Source organism: Astatotilapia calliptera, chromosome 12 (genome assembly GCF_900246225.1).
Source record: "Astatotilapia calliptera chromosome 12, fAstCal1.2, whole genome shotgun sequence".
Lineage (NCBI taxonomy): Eukaryota > Metazoa > Chordata > Actinopteri > Cichliformes > Cichlidae > Astatotilapia > Astatotilapia calliptera.
In genome coordinates, this window is record NC_039313.1 from 9,834,994 (window position 1) to 9,859,923 (window position 24,930).

A 24,930-nucleotide genomic window follows, 5' to 3' on the forward strand; every position below is an offset into this window, starting at 1 on the left:
CACATAATAATACAACTTTCAAATTCATCTTAGCTGCTGCATTCTGAACCAAATGAAGACAGGCTAACGAGGACAGAGAGGTGCACACGAAGAATTGTTTAAAGTAATTGAGACAGGAGAAAAGGTCTAACTTTATTGTTACTTAGATGAAAGAAACAAAGCTGGATGAGCCTAGAGAAGAGAGATTCAAAATTCAAATGGTGGTTGAAAATAATTGCAGATGATTTGATATTGCTGACAAGGAGGTCTAAGTAATTAGTCACTACCCCAGAGAAGCAGTCAGTATGGTTTGAAATAAATTACTGGATTTGAGGCCATTTGCTAGCCAAGCCCAAACTGTTTTTTCTGGACGTAAAACCGGTATTCAAAGAAAAATTATATTCACAAAAAAACTCTTAAATACATTAGCTTAGCCAAGAGTGAGAACCAATGTTTATATACCTGTATTCCAGTCCAGTAGGATCTGATACTGGTACAGGTTGTGGAAAGGATTATCATAGCTTCACACTGCATGGAGAGAAACAAAAGGTTCTGAATTGTAAACAAGCCAAGTTATCCTTTTGATTTTCTCAAATTATTATTAAACCCAGTGTGAGTGTGTAAAACTAAATCTCTCAGAAATGCTGGCAGTGTCTTGGTGGGGTGAGGAAAGGGGCTGGATTTATTCCCAGTATAATGAAGCAAGCAGCGGGGTCATCATTTTTTTTATTTTTACCCTGGGCAACCAGTTCAGTCTCCAAATACTTGGCTGTATGCAGTAACATGCTGCTGCTTCCATGTGAGGCTAGAGTTAATGGCCATATTCCTGTCACACAGAAAGGTGTTTTACTTCATAAACAGCTCGATGATGAACTATCATATTTCATATTGCAGCTATAATAAAGCTTTACACCAGTAAGTGAGCTCTTAAATGGGCAGTAGTCCTTAAATCTAGTGTATAAACTCTGGTTTGTTTTTCTGTTTATCCATCAGAATCATTATGGCGTGAGTTCCTCTGTGTTCAATACCTCAGCTATAGAGAAATCTGCCTTCTCATTAAAATATTGGAGCTACATCTCATCATATGATGCTCAAAATGCCAGCAAACTAGAAAAAACAAAACCCAGCAGTCTCTTATTAGAAACTGTGACCCAGATGCTTAAAAATATCCAGAAACCTTGATGTGAGTTTCGTGCAGGAACAGTATTCTTCCTGCTGTCTACATCCAAAGTAAACATACAGGTTGATATCCTCACAGCTCAGTCAAGAGGGGATGCGTAAATGTCTACATCAAGTTACGCTTTGACTAGCGTGACCATATCATCACGGATGGGCGGAGGCTGTCTTCTGCAGTGCGATGCTTTTGCCACACGTAATTCAGAAGTTCTTATATGAGCTGTTATATCTGCCTTTCATTTTCTAGTTTACAGGCTTTTGATCTTGTGAAAATACACATAGCTGTTTTGGGGGTTTTCTCAGTTTTATGTGGTTATGTCATCCAGAGAGAAACCACATGCTGAGCTGACTAACATTTCTCACAGGGGGTCAAGACAAATGCAATAGCACCAGCGAGACATGTTTCAGTTTGAGCACAGAGCAGACCTGTGATCTTAAACCTATAAACAACCCAACTGACTGTAGTGGCTTATTTATGGCGCGCAGTCACTGTTTTTATTTGCAGCAGCTTAACTTTTTCGTGAAGACTGTGAGAGTTTACAGTAAGTGAGGAAAACAGGTGTGAATGCAAGTGGACCATCACATTACACACTAATAAAGGTTCCCCTCAGCGCTTGAGTCAGGACTTTGTCAGCCCAGCTTGTACAAAATTATCTTTTTTGTTTTCATTTTTTTCATGTAATGACTTGACATCCATCTAGCTTGTTATGCAACAGATACTTCCATGGTTGAGATGCACTGCTTTACAAGCAGTTTCTAAGGTTTTTTTTAACCTCCTGTTAGCTCAGTCGGTGAAGGAAAGAGGCATGACGCACTGACACTCGACTCTTCGGTCTCTACGCCGATCTGGGACTATATAAAGACCAAACTGTACAGGCGTAAGGACCAACTGAAGTTCCCCGAGGCTGTGCACACAGACACGTGCATGGCCACACATCGTTTATTTTCTTTGCCAGTTTCCCCATCAAATACTTTTCTTTCTTTCTGGCAACCCTCGGCATTCTTTTTCTAAAGCAGTGGTTCCCAAACTTTTTTTTGCTAGGCCCCCCTTTGTTTTACAAGAAAAATGTTCGCGCCCCCGCCCCCTGCGCGCGTGCACGCACACGCACAAACACATCCTCCAACCACACACACCCTTCTTTTGCTCCATTGCGGTTTATTTCACACCTCAGACATTTAGTAAACAATTAAGCAAATACAAGTAATCTGCAATAAATTACGGGTAGTAAGAAAGTAAACTCCTAACTCTTTTATGCTATGTCCGCACCTGGTATTTTTGACAGCTGTTTCGTCCACACGTAAACGGCGCTTTGAATCACCGAAAACGGAGATTTTTTAAAACTCCTTTTTTGCGTTTACGTGTGGGAGGAATACAGAGTTTGTCACCCAACGTCAAAGGTATGTGCCTTTTTTCACATCACGCTATGCGCCACGTTATTGTTTCCGTGAGATGAATAGCAGAATGGCTGATAGAGACGAAATACTGTTACTGTTAATCTGACTATCTTCAGGTTTTACACGCTTACATATATGCACGCAGTTACTGTCCCTCCATTTACAAAGGCAGAGGCGTCACGGTGTGATTATTTTACGTGTAGTTGGGTTTTTTTTCCTGTGTAATAATATTCAACATTGCTATCAATACATTTTTGCCAAAAAATGCCTCTCTGTGCAAAATGGGTTTAAAAACATAAACAACTGTGGGATACTGTTTGTCCCTGATTTAGACAAGGGGAACAAATCCTGGCAGGATCAACCTGATATTATTTGTATCCTGCTGTAACTTTACTGTGTAAAGAGCTAACATCTCCAAAATGTCAGGAGTAGTTAGTCATTACAACAAGTGTTTGTGAACTAAAAATCAAGAATGTGGGATACTGTTTGTCCGTGATGTGGAGAGCCCAGCGCTGCTCCTGACAGGGGACTCTAATTATGCAGGGGAGACCTACCTTGGATCTTGTATAGGTGAAGCCAAAGGGAAGACCATATTTTCTAGTGTTTGGCTTAGAATGAAGTTGGTTTGGAAACATATTCAGCTATGCTTCATCTTCTGCTTTGCGTTTCTGTGGCCGCCCCGTGCTAGCAGTGTCCGAGCGTTTTTGGGTTTTTTTCCCCCCTTTTCATACCGCGCCTAACCCTGCAATGGGGGCGGGCCCCACACTTTGGGAAGAATGCTGTCTTGAGCATCCTCACAAACTTGTTAACATTCATCCGATGCATCTGACAAGAATGGTCACTCTGTTTCTCTCCAGTCAGTCAGAGGGCCCACTGAAAATGTGCATGAATGCCAGCACCTCTGTCTTCAGTGCTTGTCTGGCGTCTGTGGGATTCCGGGTGTATTTCCAGGTTCTGGGATACCTAGAAACTGGACCTTATGGTCAGTGCCAGTTTCCATGGTTCCCACTGTGAAAGGGATGTTCTTTTGGGGCCCTGGCATGTTTGTGAAATCCCAGTGAAAAGATGGCTGTGAGTCTGGAGGTCCTGAGCCCACTGAGAGCACGTTTCGGAAGGAAAAGCAAGCGAGAGAAACACAGAAGTGGCACGTTTGGGTCCCGGCTCAGTGCCGCACATCGGTTAGGAGCTCAAGGGACTGGGTCAGAGCAAGGGTTCACTGGCGGGATATAAACATACTGGTTTATCCAAATTTACAGCAGTAAACACAAGTTCAGCTAAAGATATACACAGAGAGACACGCACATACAAACATTTAATGAGGAAAACTAAATGTTATCCCTAGTCTCCTTTTTTTTTTTTTTTTTTTTACTGAATTTCACAAACAACGTCCTGTTTTCATTATTAGAACTCACCCTAAGGTGATTTGCACACATTGAATGTTCTTATTTTCATATTTTAGACATAAGCTAAGAAATTTGAAAATGGCCTGTTTAGTTTACATGTTTCAGACACTTAGTTTACACGTGACTCATCTTTTGAAAATCCTCCCAACACTCCCTGTGCAAACAATCATATACACAAAGAAACTTCTGTTTATTGAGGAACACCAACAATGACAAACACAATACTGGTTTTGCCATGAAAATATGAAATTAGTTCAAATGTAACCGGTAAACTGAACTTCACTGCTGTGACACTGTGAGAAAAAGTAATTAGCTGTAGCCTTCCATCGAAACACAAAGTCAGTCATCAGTAATGAACATCAGTGTTAGCAATGTATGTGCTACAAATACAGAAGAGTGATTGGATGTATTTTTAGATTTGAAGTGAATAGACTGTGAGAACATGTGTGAAAAGGACAGATGGGATTTCAAAGGTACATCCAGTACTACAAGCCTTTCCAGTTATAATGTGGACAAACCCTTCTGACTATGACTCAGCACCGGTAGCACTTGTCACAGTAATGAGCTGATCACGTCTTTTAAAATGCATGGGGTTATTATTTTCTCTATACATCTGAAATGTTAGAGATTTATCTATCCTGCTTTTACAACACGTTTAAAAACTGCTTGAGATTTTTGCGATGCTTTTGCGACACTCTGGACAGGCACTCAAAAGCATAACGTCATAAATCCTCGGGCTGCTGACAAATCAATCAATCAATCAATCAATTAATTAATCAAGGCTTTATTCGCCACGTGCAGGTTGCCCTGCAGTGAAATAGTGCCTGAGACAGTGACAGTTGCAGTGGAAATATCTGATGATCACATTTTTTATTTTGGCATCCTGTCTCGTTGCTGTACCTGAGTTACCTGGAAACAGCAGGTCTTCTTCTCCAGCATGGTCACGAACAGAGATGGGCAGTAACGCGTTATTTGTAACGCGTTACTGTAATCCGATTACTTTTTTCAAGTAACGAGTAAAGTAAGGGATTACTATTGCAAAAACGGTAATTAGATTACCTTTACTTTCCCGTAGGAACGCTGCGTTACTGCGTTACTAAAACCGTGAATCTTTTGCGAGAATGTCTCACGACAGTGACGTAAGCGAGTGCGCCGTTGGTGACAACAGCTGTGTGCAGATCAACAGTGGATCACATATCGAGTGCAGGAGAGAGTATGAGCGTGCAGCGTTTAAAGTGTGGAAGTACTGACCTTACTTTGAGTTTGATTCCATAAAAAGTGACAAAAACATTAGTGTCCGCTGTGCGTGGGAAGAAAACTTCTTTTTACAGCGAAAAAAACCCTAAACTTCCAAGGAAGCACCGAGTAGCTACGACGTAATGGGAAACTCACAGAGCTGCCATATCCTTCCACTGACCGCAGCACACCTGCACCAGGGTAAACCTCCGCCTACCCAACTCCTGCTTTACAGGTGAAAATAGAGCAACAGGACCGCTGAGTCTTTGACTTTATTTATTTTCTGCTGTGTTTTACTTGCATCTATTTGAAAGACTGAGTGTAAACACACAAAATATTTTATTTTATGTGGTGGAATGTGCAGAAAATAGGTTTAAATGTTAAACTAATTTCTTCCAGTCAGAGAATGTTGCATATAATTAAATTTTTGCTTGATGCATAAAGTTAAAAGGTTAAAACTAATAAAACAAGTTAAAAAGAGACTTTTCCATTTGATTACATTTTGTATGATGGATTATGCAGAAAAAGTAGAATTGGGCTGAAAGATCTATCGCTTTATCACCTCTTCAGGTTGTAAATCGTGTTTTTAAAAAGTAACTAAGTAACTAAGTAATTAATTACTTTTGAAAATAAGTAATCAGTAAAGTAACGGGATTACTTTTTGGGGGAGGTAATCAGTAATTAGTTACTGATTACTTTTTTCAAGTAACTTGACCAACACTGGTCACGAAGCAGCTGTCTCCTCATTCCCTTTGGAGATTTCATTTACAGATAAACAAAAATGCGCCAATTATGTATTTCAAAAACAGCAATAGAAATATTTATGAAAATAAAAGCACTGATATAATTTAAAGGAAAAGAGGCAGACTACACATTCCTGCTACAGAGCAGTTTCCATGCGGATGGTAGAGATTCAGCATTTTGCACTGAATTGTAATTCTGTGGCATGACAGGTGTGAGGTATTAATTTCTTGTGGAAGGAATGCAGTGAGATGGTGCATTGTGCCTCCCCGCGCCATCATAGAAATCACAGAGCTGGTTTGATCTGAAAAAAAAAGTGATGACTCTGGCATTTTGCAACTGGTTTCACCATTTTTACATTCCCCTTGAATTCAGGTCAGCAAAAATTTACAAAAATTAAAATATATCAAATCCAGCTTTCCCCCACAGAATCAGGAATGAATGTCAGGTGTTATTATCTTAATATCGCTCTGCATGAAATAATTACTTTCTTGAGGATAATGCAATTGTTAACCAGTAAAAGGAAAATGTTGTGAATAGTTACCACAGCATTCAGAATGGGCTGACTGTGCTCTCAGTGCAGCTGAATGGCTCACATTCACTAAGTGGCTTCATTTCCACTGCGGCTTTACAAAAAGCACCTGGGACTCCCCACATCGTGGCAGACGGAGGAAGAACCACACGTCAACTCAAGGCTTGAGACTCCGCTCTGTGTGGCCAACTATAACAATAACCCTCAGGCTGGACAGTACTCGTATGTAGCTCTGCTTTCCACGAATTGGCAGTGCTGAAGCCAAGGTTTTCCATGGTCAGGGCCAGCAAAACCCCTGAATTTATAGAATTTATGTTGGTTTAGATATGCTAGATGGACATTAATACAACACAGAGGTGTAACAATTGGTTGCATTTGTAGGGATAATTATACTGCTGGACTGCATGTTTTCAAACCATTTACTACAGACATATTACATTAGCGCAGAGCATTTCTGACAAAGCATAGCATGATCATTTAAATGCATTTGGGGCTTCAGTTGGTTTCATTGATTTTATACATTGAATGCTGCAAGAACAGATAAATTATATCACTATCCGAGATTTGTGAAGTACTTAAAAGTTCAAACCACTAATATTGATCCTAAAAGCATTTTATCTTTGCATCTTAACTCACTGCTGTCTCATAGCTTTAGAGTCCTTGAACAGATTTGATAATGTCTGGGCGATAATTAGCAGCAATATGTTAAAAATCAATGAAACAGTTCAGGATGGAAGTGACAGAATTCTTCCTCCCCCTGGTGGCCATACACTGCCAGTGCTACTATTTTATACACTATAAAGTTACTCATGGACTGGTCTCTAATTGTTGTAATGAGAGCAATGTGATTATGAAGTGATGGCTCCGGAATAATGTATAGTCAAAAGCACTGCATCGAGTTGGATAGCGTCCAATAAATACTGAAGTTATAAAACACTGTTTAAAAATAAATGTTTATAATGGACGTTCTTTAGTAATCTGAGAGCTGTGGGATTGCTGTGGGATTTGGTATTTTGGCCATAACACACAAACTGGAACTGGAACCAGGGGCATATCAGTTTTGAGCAAAGAAATACCTTTGTAAGCTTCATTTTCATTGTGAAAAAGTCTCCAAGTCAAGATTTTAATGCCAGGCGCCCCATAATCATCCTATCAAAATCGTCGCAAATTATCAGTTCAAAAAACCGCCTAAGGGGAGTAAGTAATGCACTAAAATGATATGGGCAGATTTTATCACTGTCACCGTATCCCGTATCTGAAATGGAGAGAAAAAACAATATAATTAGTGTGTGTGGTGTTATGGGTTGAAGCGCGCGCGCGCGGGGGGGGGGGGGGGGGGGTATCCACGAGTTACATTAATACAAACTATTTCAACATATAACCCTGAAATCTGGTGAAACAGCTGACCGGAACCATCTGTAGAATAAAATCCGTATTTACCGTCAGATCATGAGTCTAATAAAATCCCGTTACTCTGCCACACGCATGCGTAAACGCCCTCGCCGTTTTCCCTTTAGGTAGCATACTGTTGACATACTGTATTGGTCTGACATTAATCAATCACAGTAGCACCGCTCGATCACAGCTCAGCGACCTTCTCAACAAATGGATTATGAAAAGATAAAATAAAATAAATCTATGAAAGATCAACAAAGCCCTTCCGCTGAATCACGGTTGAAAGCTTCGAGAAAATACATTTTATTGTATTGTATTGTATTTTATCACCAAACTATTTTAGCATGTGTTTCCGGAGTATCACTGCAGAGATGTTGACAATGAAGAGATAGAAATCCTCCATGTCCGCCATCGGTACGTCAAAAAATGTATGCATGCAAGAAGCTTCACGTGTAAGAAAATAAATAAATAATTAAAACGTTAGAGTAACAAATGACCTGCTATCTCTATTTTGCTGACATATAACGTTATCAATGTCACAAATTAACTATAAAATGGTACTTTCAAACATCAACGGACGCTCTTTGGTTATCATCGCAAAACCGGAAGTTAATAGCAGACTATTTCCACTTCGCCGTATTTATCTTTGTGTGTTTGGTTGTCAGGACAAGCCCCAGGACAAGAGGGCAGAACACCGGTCCTTTGGAAGCTCGCTTCATAAGCGGCTACACTGCAGTTACATGATGTACATACAGCCCGGCCTTTTACAGAAAGTACCCTTTTATTTGGTATGTTTGTTTTGATAGTCGTTTATTATTATTATTCTTTTTTAAATAAAGATATATGCTAGCTTATTAGCGACCAACATACTATTGCTACAAAGAGTCAAACGGTAGGAAACCGTTGTCAGAACTGTTGTCTTCTAGCAACTTAAAGAAGTCCAGACGCTTTTCTTTGCAAGCTCCTTTGACTACGATGACCTGGATGACTGAGAACCTTCACAGACACACCGCTGTCTTCATTATCTTCACGATTCAAGTTGAGTAAGTGGTACTGCTAACTTTACGTCAAAGCTCTCTAAGAAAGAAAGAAAAAGGGGGCACAATTTTGCTTAGCTGTCTAGGGTGATTAGATGTCTGCACAACATTTTTTTATTCCTTGTCCTCCTGCCCGTCTCACATCTAAAGACAGTGTCACACATTTTGACTGTATCTGCAGGACAAGCACTTTGTAAAGTCTATTTTTTACTCAGAAGGAAAGGCTTTTTTGTATTTATTGTAATTCTAGTCAGAACCAAGAAGACATTGTCTTGAATACAGTGGAAACAACCACATAGAAATTGAAGCAGCCAGTATATTCTAAGAAACAGAGGTTTTCTCTTTTTTTGCTAGTTATTTTTTAATTTTGCACAGAGAGGGAAATATGGTGGTAACAAAAAAGTTAAAATTGTCAGATACAACAGGTATCTGACAATCAGGAAAACAGGTATGCCAATCCACCAGTACATATGAACTGAAAACCAAAAAACAATTAGCAGCTGCAACGATGGTGAAATTGAAAAGAATACGACATTAAGCATCCTTTTATCTTCATCTTTTATCAAGAGAGTTGAAACTATAATATATTTAGCATATACATGATAAATGCCAGTGTTGTAAAATTGTTTTTTCCATTTGTTTGTTTTTTATTATTATCATTTTAAATTTAGATATGAACATTTCAAGCTACAAAGCTGACATGTCCCACTTTGTCCCACACAACAAACCCCATGTCTGCCCAACAACCAGTTTGGCGGGATCTGGTCAACCAAAGTGCTGATATTTTTACTTATATAAAAATAATAATAATACACTTATCTTCTGTTCAGGTATGTAAGTAAATAACTATAATTTGGAATCATAATAAAAACAAATAATACTATTTAATAGTAAACAGCAAATTTGTAAATTCATCGATAACATTGATAATTACATTTTAACATTAAAGTATAATTTTACTTAAATAGCTTGCACATGCTGGTGGATAAACCATTACAGAAACATAATTACCAACACTGTTAATTTTGGATTGGGTGGTGGTCTAATAAATCTTTTAAGCCGTTTATATGTAAAAATCATTTGATAAATGAAGTATTTCTCAATGCATTTCAACCTATGATCTAATGTTTATACATGGTCATATGATTTTAATGTTCCAGTGTGGGTGACACTCAATATATTTGATATACTGACTTATTAAATGGCTAAAAAAAAGATTTTAAACACGCCTTTCTGAATGGTGGCGCTATTGCATAAACATGCCATTAGAGGGCGCTTTGGTAGAAATTCTTGATACTCAGGCATGACGTCGAAGTTTTTTTTTAATGTATTTATTAGTGACCTACACGAGTCACGACCATGTGCTAATGTTCTATGTATAAGTCATAAGCTATCGTTCTAAATGGCCAGTCTTGTCCAGAAATGTCGTAGTTTCTAACTGACTTTCAATAAGGCATTTATAAATTCTAATGTAGTTTATTACATAGGTGAGGAACATTAATCGTCTCATTACCACGTGATTTTCTGCTGTCAAAATATGGGTCCTGGCACTCATGTGGACGTTATTTTGGCACGTATCACTCACTTAAACCTTGTTCTGAGACACACAGATGACTTTGATTTTGTGGGTGATGGGTGTAAGTGCAATGTTAGCGAGAAACTTGTTTTATCCAGATGTTCTGCACCATGTTTTTTCTCTAAAGCTGGAGCAGGATGAAGGCAGCCTTCCGACTTAACATTGTCAATTATTACTCACTTATACAAGTTCTAAAACAGTATTAAGCATTAATTAAATTAGGCCAGTGGTTACAACTGAAAGGGCTTTACAAAATGAGCCTTTATATGAAATGCTTCTGAAAACGACATAATCATATCTTTGTCCTGTTGTGTAACTGAAAACAATTTATGCTGTTTCCTGTTGCTTATATTATGTTACTTATAATCTTTCTATGCTTGCAGGTAAGACAGACAGACTGAGACTAAAATAATGTAAGAGTCTGTCCAGTATATCCTCTTGAAGAACACTATCTGACATTACTTTTAATGAATTCTAACCTGATATATGTTCATGTTGAAGGTCTGATCTAAAATACTACATGTCACTGTCTGTGACTGTGGGTGTCATGTTGGTGGGCCTGTCGTACACAATCTGTTTAGCCTCCCAGTGGATTTATGGTTGGCCTGACAAGCCTGGGTATAAGAAGTACATAGAAGCTCTTAATCCAAGGTAACTTTTAAAATAATTTAGATGTGTTCTCTGTTTTTATTTTGCATTTTTGTTCCACTCATTGAGCAGAGTCTGTTTTTAAGGTTTGTTTATGTGTTTGTGTTCTTAATCAGGCGAATATATCGTCTCAGCTTTGTTACGCTGGATCTTCTCAAATACCTGCGGTATGCCAGACTTTACTTTCAACTGAAGTCATGGTATAACGATGAGAGGAACCTTAAGTATTACGAAAAGGTATTTTAAGGATAACTTGCTGAGAAAATCTACCTGTTTTGTTGAAAAATTTGTCAGTAATCAGTTTGTTTGTGTGGACACTTAATAGGGCATCACATTTGGTCGCAGAGGCAACAAGCTGGACTTGTACCACCCTCCAAATGTAGACAAGTTAGAAGATATGCCATCACCAGTTGTAATATTTATCTATGGAGGTGCTTGGAGTTCAGGAGAAAGGTCCACTTACTGTTTACTGAGCAGGCAGATGGCTGAAGAACTGAAAGCAACTGTAATTTGTCCTGATTACTGCACATATCCAAAGGTGAGAGCTTCTGAACAACACAGTAAAAGCGGGGGGGGGGGTTATTCAAATATTAAACTTCTAAACTACTCTTGGCTGACTCTCATCAACAGGGGAATGTTTTAGGGATGGTCCAAGATATCGCTGACTGCTTGATTTGGGTCCACGAGAATGGAGAGAAATTCAACTTTGACAAAGTAAGACAGCTTAGTATTATTTAAGTATTCTTTGGAACATGAATAATAAGCTGCCTATATCTGTACAATCAAACAAACCTCCTGAAATATAATTAATCAATAACAATAGCTACCATGACCCAAAATACTGACTTTTACAAATGTTACATATTCATATACATGCGCTTTTACAGATTAAGTAAATGTTTTATTTATTTTGTAGAATAATTCTGACAGCTTCTGCATCATGTCTTTTCCTATTTTTAAATTTTTGACACTGTTTTGGATTGTGACTGGTGGTTGAAGTGAAGTAATGTAACTTATTTATCATTATTTATTCAACATAAACTGGAAACAGATTTTTAGGTCTTGTTTAACCCTCTGAGCAGTAAAAATCTTCTTTTTGGTGTCGTTTCCACATGTTGATTAAAAACCACATCATCATACAGAAGTAGTTTGAATGATTTCCCGACCCTAGAAACTGAGCCGTGTGAGGAGGATTCAGCAAAATCTCAGGAGGGACACTCAGACCTTTCTCTCCATGCAAACGGCCCCAGTACAAGCTGGAGACTGTGGTTTGATAAAGTTAACAGAACCAAATTAATCTGACACCGTCCACCCCTTGGCTGTGTCCAATACCTACTGGTAATGATTTATTGCCAGCAAACCAAACCAAACTCTCGATATGGTTGTAAAGGGTTTGGATAACCTGGGCCAGATACACCATACTCCCAAAACAAACCCAAGAAAGACACCATGAGGAATGTGGTTGAACATGGTGAAATCTCAAAGTTCATAAAACACTTCTAGGCTAGTTGGGCAAACTCCCACATTACTTTCAGTCCTCAAGAGAATAAAGAGCTCTTCTAGTCTTCACAATCAGGATCAAAACCACATTGTTCCTGTAACCAAGGTCCACCTAACTGGCTCTCCTCTCTAATACCCTGGGACAGTCCTTCCAAGAAGCCTGACGGGTGTGATCCAGCAAGACAATTGCATAACCTGCAAAGCCTTAGGGAATCATGGGTGAATCTCTACCACCAATGAGTTTTTTTTAACTACATCAGTGACCTTGCCCTCATTAATGTCTGAGTCCTCCTCTTCATTCCCAAACTCTGCTTTCAGCACCGAAGCAGTCAGTGGGATTGAGGAGGTCCCACAAGTCAACCAAGCTTCGGACTGCTTCTTCAGCTTGACTGGATTAAGGGTTATTCCTGTGACAGGTATCAGCCACCTTACAGCTGAAACCCTTTACAGCAGCTTCAGCAATGGTTTTGCAGAGCGTGGTTCACTTGGACTCAGTGTCCTTAGCATCTCTCAGAATGTTGTCGAAGTTCTGAAGTTACCCCCAACGTACCTTCACTACACAAAGCGTGTGCAGCATGCTCCTGCATCACCTGATCCTAGTCATCACCAGGTGATCAGCTAATAGCTCAGTTTCCCTCCTCACCTATACGGCATGCTGCCACAGATCTGATGATACGATTACAAAATAAATCGCAGCGCGACCTAGGATGTCCTGGGACTAAGTGCATATATGAATGCTTTTATACTCATTCACAAATTGTTTGTTATAAACGTTAAAAAATACATATATCTAATCACATACAGCATGCTGTTCTGTTTTTTATAGGATAACATTGTATTAATTGGGCATTCAGCAGGTGCACATTTGTGTACACTCACCACACTGTTTCTTGTTGATACAAGAGAGGAGCTTTCCATAGAGCCAGACAAGCAGCAGGAAGTCTTCCTGTTAATAAGAGGAATTATTGGTAAGAAATGAAGTTCATCATCTAAAGAAATGTTTTTTAATTTTATACTAAACTTTCATGATGTAATATTTGCCACATACATAGCTAAATTATTGATGGAGATTGTAAAACACATTTTGAGCATTTTTAGCTAATCTGTGGTTCCTCTTCCTTTATTTATACTTTATAAGTTAGGTTAACTGTTTTATATTCTGGACAGGTCTGAGTGGCGTCTACAACACTGTGGAACATTATGAACATGAACAGAAACGAGGAATCGAATACCTCTCTGACATGCACAGAGCAATGACTGGTGTGGAAAACCTTCCATTCTACTCACCAACACACTTACTGAAGAAGCTCAGCCAGGACAAAGTCAGCAGGTGAAGAGAAAAGGATAAAAAATGGGTTTAAAACCAATTATAATTCTAAAATCTAGTGCATCAGTTATTTATTTGAAATGCAAACACACTACAGACATTTATTTACTACAGTCCTTTTTATTCTGACAGATTGCCTCCATTCGCCTTGCTCCATGGGACCAATGACATTGTCGTTCCTGCTGAATCTACCATGAGATTCTCTGAGCTTCTCACTTCGCGCTCTGTTAAGTTGTCATTGAATCTGCTTCCCAGAGCGAGCCACACTGATATCCCCGTTGACCTCATGGTGTCAAACAGACGCCTCTACCATCCAATCTACGGATACATCAACGAAGAGTTCAGAAAACTTCTGGGTACTTGCACATCATTAGAAAAACATTCAAAAATCTGTAATACATACTGAATGATCCATACATTTATGTTTTAGATACTTGTTCTTATACCTCAAATGAACCATTTAACTTTGAGTTTGATTTAACACTTTCTGAGTTAATAACACTGTCATTATATTTTAACAATACTGTGATTGTGTGGGAGAGTTGTTCTCTACGATGCTTTCAAATAAATAATCACAAAGTAAAATAAGTTGTGGAGAAATGTGCGCTAGTAAGAATTGCACTGATACACAGTATTAAAAGTTGAATACAGTTAACAAATCTGTAGCTGTTGTTTAATTATCAAATTTGAGAATTTTCAAGTGTTTTATTTGATACTCTAAAAGTACGTGTATAATATATTGTAACAGCACATTAATAACCCAAGTTTTATTGACAAATGAAGTACAGTCATCATTTTTACACCTACTTGAAATTATTATGCCTAATATTCCAAAATTCAATGTTGTTACATCTTGTGATAGTGTTAAAATCTAACCCGTCACTCTTTTTGATATACATGTATTTACAGAGAGCAAAATATTTTGGGAAGTCTTGAATGATTAGCAATTTTTGAGCCAGTATAACTTTGAAACAGTACATAAATACCATCAGATTTTCACTGCAGAACAATAGTAACCATGTTCTGTAAAACTTAATTGCTTTAAAATGTTTGAATTTTGAGCATTATTTACAAAAAATGTGTGTCAAATGTTTGTACTGCAAGTAGAATAGAATAAAACTTTGGTCTGTATCAACTGTGCAGGAAATCAAAATAGTAAGACAAGGGGAATAAATAACCAACAAGAGGAATATGTACAAAACAAGGGGAAGGAGTTGGTTGGTGTATGGAGTCTGTGTGTGAGTGACCTGAGGGATGAGGCCACTCAGATCATGAATCAGACCATAGCTCAGATTGGTGGGTGGGTGGGGTGGAGGTGTGGGACTTGATTCACCTGAGGTATGAAATCTCTACACATCATATTCACTGTCTGGCCTTTGACGAGATAAACTGATCACGTTCTTGTGTTTGCAAAAAAACTACATGAAAAAACACCTAAAGAAATAAAAGCTGTTGTGAGAAACTCCTGCCAAATATCAATGTCCTATAGTTTCAGCTGGTCTGGGAATATCAGATGACCTCAGGAGCTGGCTTGATTAATCCCTTGTTGGAGGGAGTTAGGTAATGCCAGTACTGTGCCAAGCAAGCTAAAAGGGCAATTAAAAAACAAAAAGCACCTTTTGAGAAAGACTTTGCCTTCTTCAAAATAATAATAATAATAATTGCTGGATCTGAACCACCAGAGGCAGCAAGACTGTTTTCAGATTGTGTGAATGGAGGTAAGTTTTGGGCTAGTAGAGCGTAGCTCACAAAGATGGCTTCATCTGAAGTGTAATCTGAAAAAAAAAAAACTTTCCAGGTTACATAGTATATTCCTGGTAGATATGAATAAAACTGTAACATATCAAATTTCTTGCCTCAAGGTGCATTGTAAGGTAAGGTAGACCCTACAATAATAGATACAGAGAAAAACCCAACAATCAAATGACCCCCTATGAGCAAGCACTTTGGCGACAGTGGGAAGGAAAAACTCCCTTTCAACAGGAAGAAACCTCCAGCAGAACCAGGCTCAGCGAGGAGGGGCCATCTGCTGCGACATGCTGTGGACAAGAGCCAGAAATTAACAACAAGTGTGACTTAATGCAGAGAGGTCTATTAATGTTGAGTGAGAAAGGTGACTGAAAAGGAACTACTTGATGCAGCGTGGAAATCCCCCACCAATCTACACCTATTGCAGCATAACTAAGGGAGGATTCAGGGTCACCTGATCCAGCTCTAACTATATGCTTTAGCAAAAAGGAACGTTTTAAGCCTAATCTTAAAAGTAGAGTCTCTAGAGTGTCTGTCTCCTGAATCCAAACTGGAAGGTGGTTCCATAGAAGAGGGGCCTGAATTCTAAATCAGTTGTGGTAATGGACTATATATAGTTCTACTATCATGAGCATTTTCCAGAATAATAATTGTAAATCCTATTTTAGTTCAAATAGATCCCCCCGGGTTCCTGTATTTGGCTACCTGGTATGTCATTCTACTAATAATAAAAGACCAATAATTTTAATGGACTTAATGACAAAACAAAAGCTAATGTATTCAGCTTACACCCACACAGAATCAGGAATGAATGTCAGGTGTTAATATGTTTATATCACTCTACATGACATAATTCAATTGATGATAGTGTTAAACTGTAAGTGACAAATGCTGTGAATAGTTACCACAGCATTCAGAATGGGCTGACTGTGCGCTCAGTGCAGCTGAATGGCTCTCATTCACTAAGTGGCTTCATTTCCACTGCAGCTTTACAAAAAGCACCTGGGACTCCCCACATTGTGGCAGACGGAGGAAGAACCACACACCAACTCAAGGCTTGAGGCTCCGCTCTGTGTGGCCAACTATAACAATAACCCTCAGGTTGGACAGTAGCTCTGCTTTCCTTGAATTGGCAGTGCTGAAGCGAAGGTTTTCCATGGTCAGGGCCAGCAAAACCCCTTAATTTATAGAGAATGTCTCTGATGCTAGATGGACATTAATACAACACAGAGGTGTAATAAATAGTTGCATTTGTAGGGATAATTTACCACAAACATATTACATTAGCACCGAACATTTCTGACAAAGCACTTTTATACAAGTACTCCCCCCCCACGTCTAATTACTTCCTCTCTAACGGATCAGAGAGTACGGCAGGGTTCAGTGTTTTGCCCGGTACTTTGGCTAGAATATCCCTGATTTGTGTAGTCCTTAAAGCTTTAAACCACTAATGATGATACTTCCTTTTATCTTTCCATCTTAACTCACTATCGTCTTCTAGCTTCAGTCTCTGAACAGATTTGACTGAAAATGTTTTGTTGCAAGTGACATAATTCTACCCCCCTCTAGTGGCCATACACTGCCAGTGCTCATATTTTATGTACTGATAAATTACTTATGGACAGTGGCCGATTAATGTAGGAAAGTTACCACAAATACCTCTGATCTTTATTATGAGTTATTGTATGGTTATTAAATGGCACCTGCAAGATAATTATACTTCTGCTCTCACTACTTTATTTTGGGATTTAGTATTTTGTCCAACAAACAAAGGACACATTTAGGATCATTAAAAGCTGTATCAGTTTTGAAGAAAGACCACAGATTTTTTTTTTCTAATTGTCAAATATATTCATTCAATTTAATTTCAATTTAATTTTATTTATAAAGTATACATATACTCTTCATAGTAAACATTTGCCAGTCGTTTACGTGAATCAGCATTGATTCACACAGAAATGAAGAATGAAAGTTGATGAATGAATAAAAAACTGGATAAATTAGCCAAACATTACCAAACCAAAGCCAGCTCCAGCAGTTTGGAATGGTTGGAGCTGCAGATGGAAGAAAATACATTAAAATTTGAAATGAAACACCCTTAATGAATTTCCAACAGCCTTTTAGGGAGGAACCAACCATTTAAAAGTGGCTGTTCTCACACCCCAAACAGCACTGGAAATGAATACATTTCAATGTTATGATGTGTGATGTGAAAAAACAACAACATTTTAGTGACCTAAAGTAAAAATTAAAAAATAGACCTTCGGAAAAAATATAACTGAAATCATTTTGAGAACTTAAGAAACTAACTAAAATAAAGTAAATTAAAATAAAGATGGCGTATCCTCAGTTTTGATATTTGTTCATTTGGAAAAATTTGTTTTCACAAACTGCAAGATTAGGGTTTTATTGATATTTCAAGTGAGGCTTTGGGTGTCTAAACGCCTGTGAGCCAACTGCTTTCTAAAATTCTGCTTAAACTGTAATATCTATGCTCATTTATCTTGCCTCTGGTATTTGTTAGAAATAAAATAATAAGTAATAAAGACTAAAACTAAGTAAAGAAACAAAAAGTCAAAATAAGATTAAAATAATGGTAGGAACATGCAAAAACTATAATGCCTTTTGTTTTTTATATTAAAATAATTTAATTGTTGTCTGAAGATAATATTGATCCATTTGGGCAGGAGATGGGGACCTTTTTTATTTTTATTTAATGCCTAAGTCTTTAATCTTGTCAAACTGAATGACGCACTGGCAGACAGACAGAGCTGACCGCTCAGTGAAAATGACGAATCTGCGGATGCAACATCTGGAGCACGGGGAGTGGAGTCTGTAAATAAATCTAACCACCAAAAACCAGTTAACGTGGAACACCCTGCGTGAAAACGGGGCAGAAACGTGGGGCAGGTCTGTAAATGTAAATATGAATTGTAACACTTTTCCCATTTCCATAATCTGCTGATATGATATGATTGGGCTGTTAAACCTACAGGGGAACTACGAACATTATGGTGTTGTACTATCGAGTTGTCTTGCATGAAGACCACAGATAAGCGCCATAAATCAAACTCATGTCAGGTCTAATGGGTCGAAGTGCGTTTAAGGTTCGCTTACATTACCCTTTCTAAAATCTGTTGCCGTGTTGCGAGCCTTTTGAATTGTCGTGAATTGATTTACACTTCGGGTAAGCTGGGACAAGAAATGGAATTTCAACTTTTGCATTGAAGTTGTTTGTTTTTCTTCTGTGGTTCTCGTTTACTTGACCTGCATGAAACAACACAGTATGAACGTTGACATGTGCTTCAGTCATCCGCAGTGACATTATTAAGTGCAGGTGGGTTCTCGTCACTGCTCTTCTTCTTTTTTTATATATATATAGAGAGAGAGATATATATTTAGTTTTTGTTTGCATTTGTCCTCCACCTCTACTCATTCGCCCAACGAGGTCGTGACAGAGAAGACAAACGTACTTTGGCAACAAAACGTCCAACGGTAGGAGAACTGCGAAAATACGTGACAGAAAACTTATATTAAATTCCATACCAGAACTATTTGATATACAGATCGCGTTTATCAGTTTATTATCAAGAGTTATTAAGTGCTCATATGATTTTTAAAATTATTCTCGAGTGAAAGCGCCTTTCTGAATAATGGTACGTCCTATAAAACCCCACTAGAGAGTGCTGTGGTACAATTTTAAGGACAACCATCACTAAGCTATTCCAATTCTTTATGAAAGCTATTCATAAGTAAATGGTTTTGTGTTTGTGAATTATGTAAAAAGCCATGTACTAATGTTCTGAAAGTCCTAAGCCATTAAATACAAATATACACATCAGCCAACTTTAATAAGTGCCTTCAAATTTGCCTTCAAATGGACCAAGCAGCCAAGAACGTCCAAGCACAGATATAATCTTTAAATTATGTTTTTTTTTTATTATATCCCAGAAAAGATAAGAGGTTATTTCAAAAATACACAATAATAGAAATAAGCTATTTTAAGAACTATGTAGGCCTATAAAAGAGGTAAACTAAACAGACTTCTACTCAAAAAATATCATAACTCAACAAACTGACCTATTTAGTAACTGAATAAACCTTCTTTTAGCATCAGATTTTGTTTTGGGGTATTTCGGTGGGCCTATGTGAAATGTAGCTTCAGTTTCCTGTTCTTAACTTATGTGGTCTGCTGCTGCTGTAGCTCATCTGCTTCAAGTTTCAACCTGCTGTGCTCTTCTGCATACCTTGGCTATAATGAGTGGCTATTTGAATTACTGTTGTCTTCCTATCAACTCAAAGCAGTCTGTCCATTCTTCTTTGACCTCTGACATCAAGTAGACATTTTCACCCAGAGAAACTCAAGACTTTCAGTCTGCCTTGAAGCATTCCAAGGGTGTATAGTATACCCAGAACATGGTTGAGACACATCTCTCGGCTGGCCTGGGAACAACTCAGCGTTTCTCCGGATAAGCTGAAGAAGGTGGCTGGGGAGGGGGAAGTTTGTGCTCTCTGCTTAGGCTACTGTCCCCACAACTTGACCCTGACTAAGCAGAAGAGGATGGATGGACGAACAGATGGAAAAATATTCTCTGCAAACTCCAGAGAAACCCGAGAGATTGTTGTGTGGAAAAATCCCAGTAAATCCCAGTGAGTCCCCGGAGTTTTTGAACTTCTCAGACCAGTCCTTCTGGCACCAATAACCAAGCCGCATTCAAAGTCACTTAAATCACTTTTCTTCTTCATTCTGATGCCCAGTTTTAATGTTGTGGCTCACTTCATGAGCCACAACATTAATTAAAACCCTGTGAAAGATGTAGTGAAAAATGTCATCATCATCATCACATCACGATGCAGTTTTCTGGTGTCAAAATTTTGGTCCTGTCATTTATGTGGATTTTTCTTTGAATGTCCACTCCACTCATCATGCACTCAAGCCTTTTTGCCTCTGATGCTTAGTTTGATCCTTTGTGCACAGAAGGAGGGTGAATGAAGCATCAAATAACTCGTTTTTATGTGCATGTGAAATGAGACTAAAGCAGAAAGCCTGGGTTAACAGAAAAAGACCTAATATTGTTAATAATTACGGCTTAAGTAAAACATTATTAAATTAAGTAGTTACAACTAAAAGTCTTTACAAAATGAGCTTTAATATGACACACTTCTGAAAACTGCAATCGTAACTTTGTGCCATCATTTCTCTGAAAACAATTTATACTGTTTTCTATTACTTATGTTTTGTTACTTATAATTTATATTTTTTATGTTTGCAGGTAGGAAAGATAAAGCCATAAAGAATGTAAGATCCTAAGTATAATGCAAAAGTTAAGTATATCCTCTTGAAGATCACAAACTAAGTGTACTTTTAATGAATCTTAACATAATATATGTTGCTTTTAAAGGTCTGATATAAAATATTACATGTCACTGTCTGTGACTGTGGGTGTCATGTTGGTGGGCCTGCTCTACTCCATCTGTTTAGCCTGTCAGTGGATTTATGGTTGGCCTGACAAGCCTGGGTATAAGAAGTACATAGAAGCTCTTAATCCAAGGTAACTTTTAAAATACTTTAGACATGTTCCTTTATTGTCTTTTGTTTTGTTTGATGTTTTTGTTTTATTGGCCCACTCATTGAGCAGTATGTTTGTAATTTTCATTTACGCTTTTGGCCTCTTCATCAGGCGAATATATCGTCTGACCCTCACTACACTGGATCTTCTCAAATACCTGCAGTATTGGAAAGTTTACTTTCAGCTGAAGTCATGGTATAACGATGAGAGGAATCTAAAGTATTATGAAAAGGTAGGTTAAGGATAACTCACTGAGAAAATCTACCTGTTTTCTTGATTATTATTTACAATCAATGACGTTATCAGTTGAGTTAGTGCTGAAGAACGTGTGAATAATCAGTTTGTTTGTGTGGACGCTTGACAGGGCATCACGTTTGGCCGCAGAGGCAACAAGCTGGACTTATACCACCCTCCAAATGTAAGGAAGCTGCCATCACCGGCGGTAGTATTTGTCTACGGAGGTGCATGGGGCACAGGAGAAAGGTCCACTTACTGTTTACTGGGGAGTCGGATGGCTGAAGAACTGAAAGCAACTGTAATTTGTCCTGATTACTGCACATATCCAAAGGTGAGAGATTTTAAACAACACACAGTAATCACAAGGATGTTATGAGTCATAACATCCTTGAATCACAACTTATGAATGATAATATTTTATCGCATATGTGTGTTAGTTGATAAAATACATATTGAATTTAAATTAGGTAAACCAAAAATGTAAATTTACAGGACAAAGATCAACTTTCATTTTAAATAATAAAGTTGTTTCTAAACTGACTCTTGGTTGACTGTGATTGTCAGGGGAATGTTTTAGGGATGGTCCAAGATATCACTGACTGCTTGATTTGGGCCCACCAGAATGGAGAGAAATTCAACTTTGACAAAGTAAGACAGCTTAGTATTATTTAACCTCCTAGGACCTGGCGTCCACATATGTGGACATCACATTTTGGGTTATTTAGACCAAAATACTTAATTTTGCTCTACAAGCGCCTGATATCCACTTACGAGGACATTATACTGCTACTGTTCTATCAAGATTTTAAATGAATATCCTCATATGCGGCTCTTATTTTTCTTAAAAACAAAAATAAGGTAAAAAAAAAAAATCTGGTAATTCTTTGTTTTTACATTCATTGGGCCCCAATATGCCCAAATATCAAAGAAAAATTAAAAATGCATGTCGTGGAAGAGTTCGGGTCTTAGGAGGTTAAGGATTCTTTATAAAAATTAATAATGAACCAGTTACCTCTGTGCTAGGCACAGAGCTAGGCATGCAAGGACTCCTGATATTCTGATATTTACCAACTTCCTCACTGCCCAGGGAAAAACTCTAAAACACTGCTGCTCAGCTGTGTCGGTCTAGAATTAAAGCAGTGCTAAGTTTTGAGCCCCTGTATACAGACTAATCATGCTTGTACTTTATCTTCGTCAGAGCCTTTTTAAAAATAAAATCATTGTGTATCTGTGCATTAACTTAATCTTCAGTAGGTAAAAATGTATAATCACGTACAGCATGCTGTTCTGTGTTGTATTTTTTTTTTTATAGGATAACATTGTATTAATTGGGCATTCAGCAGGTGCACATTTGTGTACACTCACCACACTGTTTCTTGTTGATACAAGAGAGGAGCTTTCCATAGAGCCAGGCAAGCAGCAGGAAGTCTTGCTCTCGATAAGAGGAATTATTGGTAAGAAATGAAGTTCATCATTTAATATTAGTATTTGTTTTCCATAATGGTCTTCCCCTACAGTGATTCAATATATACACATTTCAATATTGTGATGTTTGTCTCACTCTTTGTATATTACCAGATTGTATTATAGTCTACCTGAGCACTCAAAGACTTTGTGTAACTTGCCTCATTCAAGCACTCCCACAAACATTATTTTTCTATGTCTAAGTGCTTTTTTATCTAATATTCACACTGTGATGAACGCATCAGAGATATTTGTGCAGACTGAGCCAACCAGGGATCAAACCACCAACTATCTGATTAGCAGATGACCTGTTCTGTCTCCTAAGCTACAGACACATTTACTCATATTACTATTTTATTATAAGTACTTCATATTTTCACTTTTAAAAAATATGAAAATTAACAACTTAATCAAAAAATGACCTTTTTCTTTCCTGTTATTCTTAATAAGGTAGACTAATTGTTTTATATCCACCGGACAGGTCTGAGCGGCGTCTACAACATCGTGGACCATTATGAGCATGAACAGAAACGAGGAGTTGAACGAGTGTCCCCCATGCACAAAGCGATGAATGGTGTGGAAAACCTTCCATACTACTCACCAACACACTTACTAAAGAAGCTCAGCCAGGACAAAGTCAACAGGTAAGTGGAAAAGGATAAAAAAATGGGTTTAACACCAGTTCTGAAATCTAATACATCAATTCTTTATTGGAAACACAAACACACTACAGACATTTATTTACTACAGTCCTTTTTATTCTGACAGATTGCCTCCATTCGCTTTGCTCCATGGGACCAATGACATTATGGTTCCTGCTGAATCTACCATAAGATTCTCTGAGCTTCTCACTTTGCGCTCTGTTAAGATGTCATTGAATGTTCTTCATGGAGTCGCCCACACTGAGACTGCTGTTGATCTCATGGTGTTAAACAGACGCCTCTACCGTCCAATCTACAGATACATCAAAGAAGAGTTTAGAAAATTTCTGGGTACCTGCTGACTGCATGTGATTAGAAAAGTATTCACACAGCTCCAGTATGTGCTGAATTGTACTGTACTGTAAATTAAAATCAACCATTTAATTATGAGTTTGACTTGATTCTCTGAAGCTCTGATTTTATAAAACTAATATGATATTTTTAACAGTACTTTAATTATTTTGGAGAGATGCTCTTTATAGTGCTGTCAAATAAGTAATCACAAAGTGAAATCAATTATAGAACAGTAGGGTTTATTAGGAAGCTACACACAATATTCAAATCCAGTTACAAAATACCTATTATTGAATTAAATATTACATTCAAATGTTATCTTGTGTTAACATGTCATTACTTATTATTATTGCTTCACTTGCAACCAAAAACATCATAAATGTTTTAAGATCTTCAATGCAGACTAAAAAACCCAAACTTGATTGCCTTAAAATGTAAAAGTTCTAAATCTTATTTACAAAGATTGAATGCTAGATGTATATTATGTGTGTATTTACATGTAAGGACAGTAACAAGCACTTGTTACATTCATGCTTAACAGCCTTACAAACATTTGAATCTCACTGAGTAAAAACCGGGAAAGAAAACACAGAGATGATGTGTGCTAAACTGCACATTTTACAACATTCAAAGTTTTTTTTTTCTATGGACTCATGCTTGGAATACCAAATAGCCATAATTTCCCTCAATAGTTTATGATGTTTAAGTGTGTCTGCCTAGTGTTATGTTAAGCTGAGTCTTGTGAGCTAGTCAAACAAAGAAATGATTTAGACTAGCTGTTCCCAAATACTGTGCCATAAGGGAAGTCCAGGTGTTCTCTGGGATTCTTCTGTCAACCAAATATTATTATACATGGGGGAAAAAGTAATAACTGGCATTTAAACACACTATATTAGTACACCAGATTCCCTGACATATAACCAGGAGGTAAAACTGATCACCTCCTCCTGTCTGTAAACACGCACACAAG

At 37.8% G+C, this 24,930-nt stretch overlaps 2 protein-coding genes across 15 annotated transcripts; both read left to right on the plus strand.

Annotated features, from left to right (window-relative positions):
- Positions 1–2,535: 2,535 nt before the first annotated feature.
- On the plus strand, positions 2,536–15,351 carry LOC113034281 (probable isoprenylcysteine alpha-carbonyl methylesterase ICME). Of its 4 annotated transcripts, XM_026188706.1 has the most exons (10): positions 8,219–8,645; positions 8,819–8,900; positions 10,854–10,883; positions 10,972–11,121; positions 11,235–11,355; positions 11,444–11,656; positions 11,749–11,832; positions 13,445–13,586; positions 13,786–13,948; positions 14,078–15,350. In XM_026188706.1, coding segments are annotated over exons 3-10 (1,149 nt in total). In that variant the 5' UTR covers positions 8,219–8,645; positions 8,819–8,900; positions 10,854–10,881; the 3' UTR covers positions 14,352–15,350. The 4 variants fall into 4 exon arrangements, with proteins under 4 accessions (XP_026044493.1, XP_026044494.1, XP_026044491.1 ...); XM_026188708.1 differs by lacking the exons at positions 8,219–8,645; positions 8,819–8,900 and adding an exon at positions 2,536–2,553; XM_026188707.1 differs by having other exon boundaries at positions 8,219–8,895.
- A 3,139-nt stretch (positions 15,352–18,490) lies between these two features.
- On the plus strand, positions 18,491–24,056 carry LOC113033517 (probable isoprenylcysteine alpha-carbonyl methylesterase ICME). 11 transcript variants are annotated; one of them, XM_026187390.1, is made up of 10 exons: positions 18,491–19,031; positions 19,143–19,189; positions 20,968–20,993; positions 21,097–21,246; positions 21,376–21,496; positions 21,629–21,832; positions 22,066–22,149; positions 22,814–22,955; positions 23,447–23,609; positions 23,734–24,056. In XM_026187390.1, coding segments are annotated over exons 3-10 (1,101 nt in total). In that variant the 5' UTR covers positions 18,491–19,031; positions 19,143–19,189; positions 20,968–20,991; the 3' UTR covers positions 23,969–24,056. The 11 variants fall into 11 exon arrangements, with proteins under 11 accessions (XP_026043175.1, XP_026043174.1, XP_026043179.1 ...); XM_026187389.1 differs by lacking the exon at positions 19,143–19,189 and adding an exon at positions 20,036–20,344; XM_026187394.1 differs by lacking the exon at positions 19,143–19,189 and adding an exon at positions 20,033–20,344 and having other exon boundaries at positions 18,491–18,604.
- Positions 24,057–24,930: the final 874 nt, after the last annotated feature.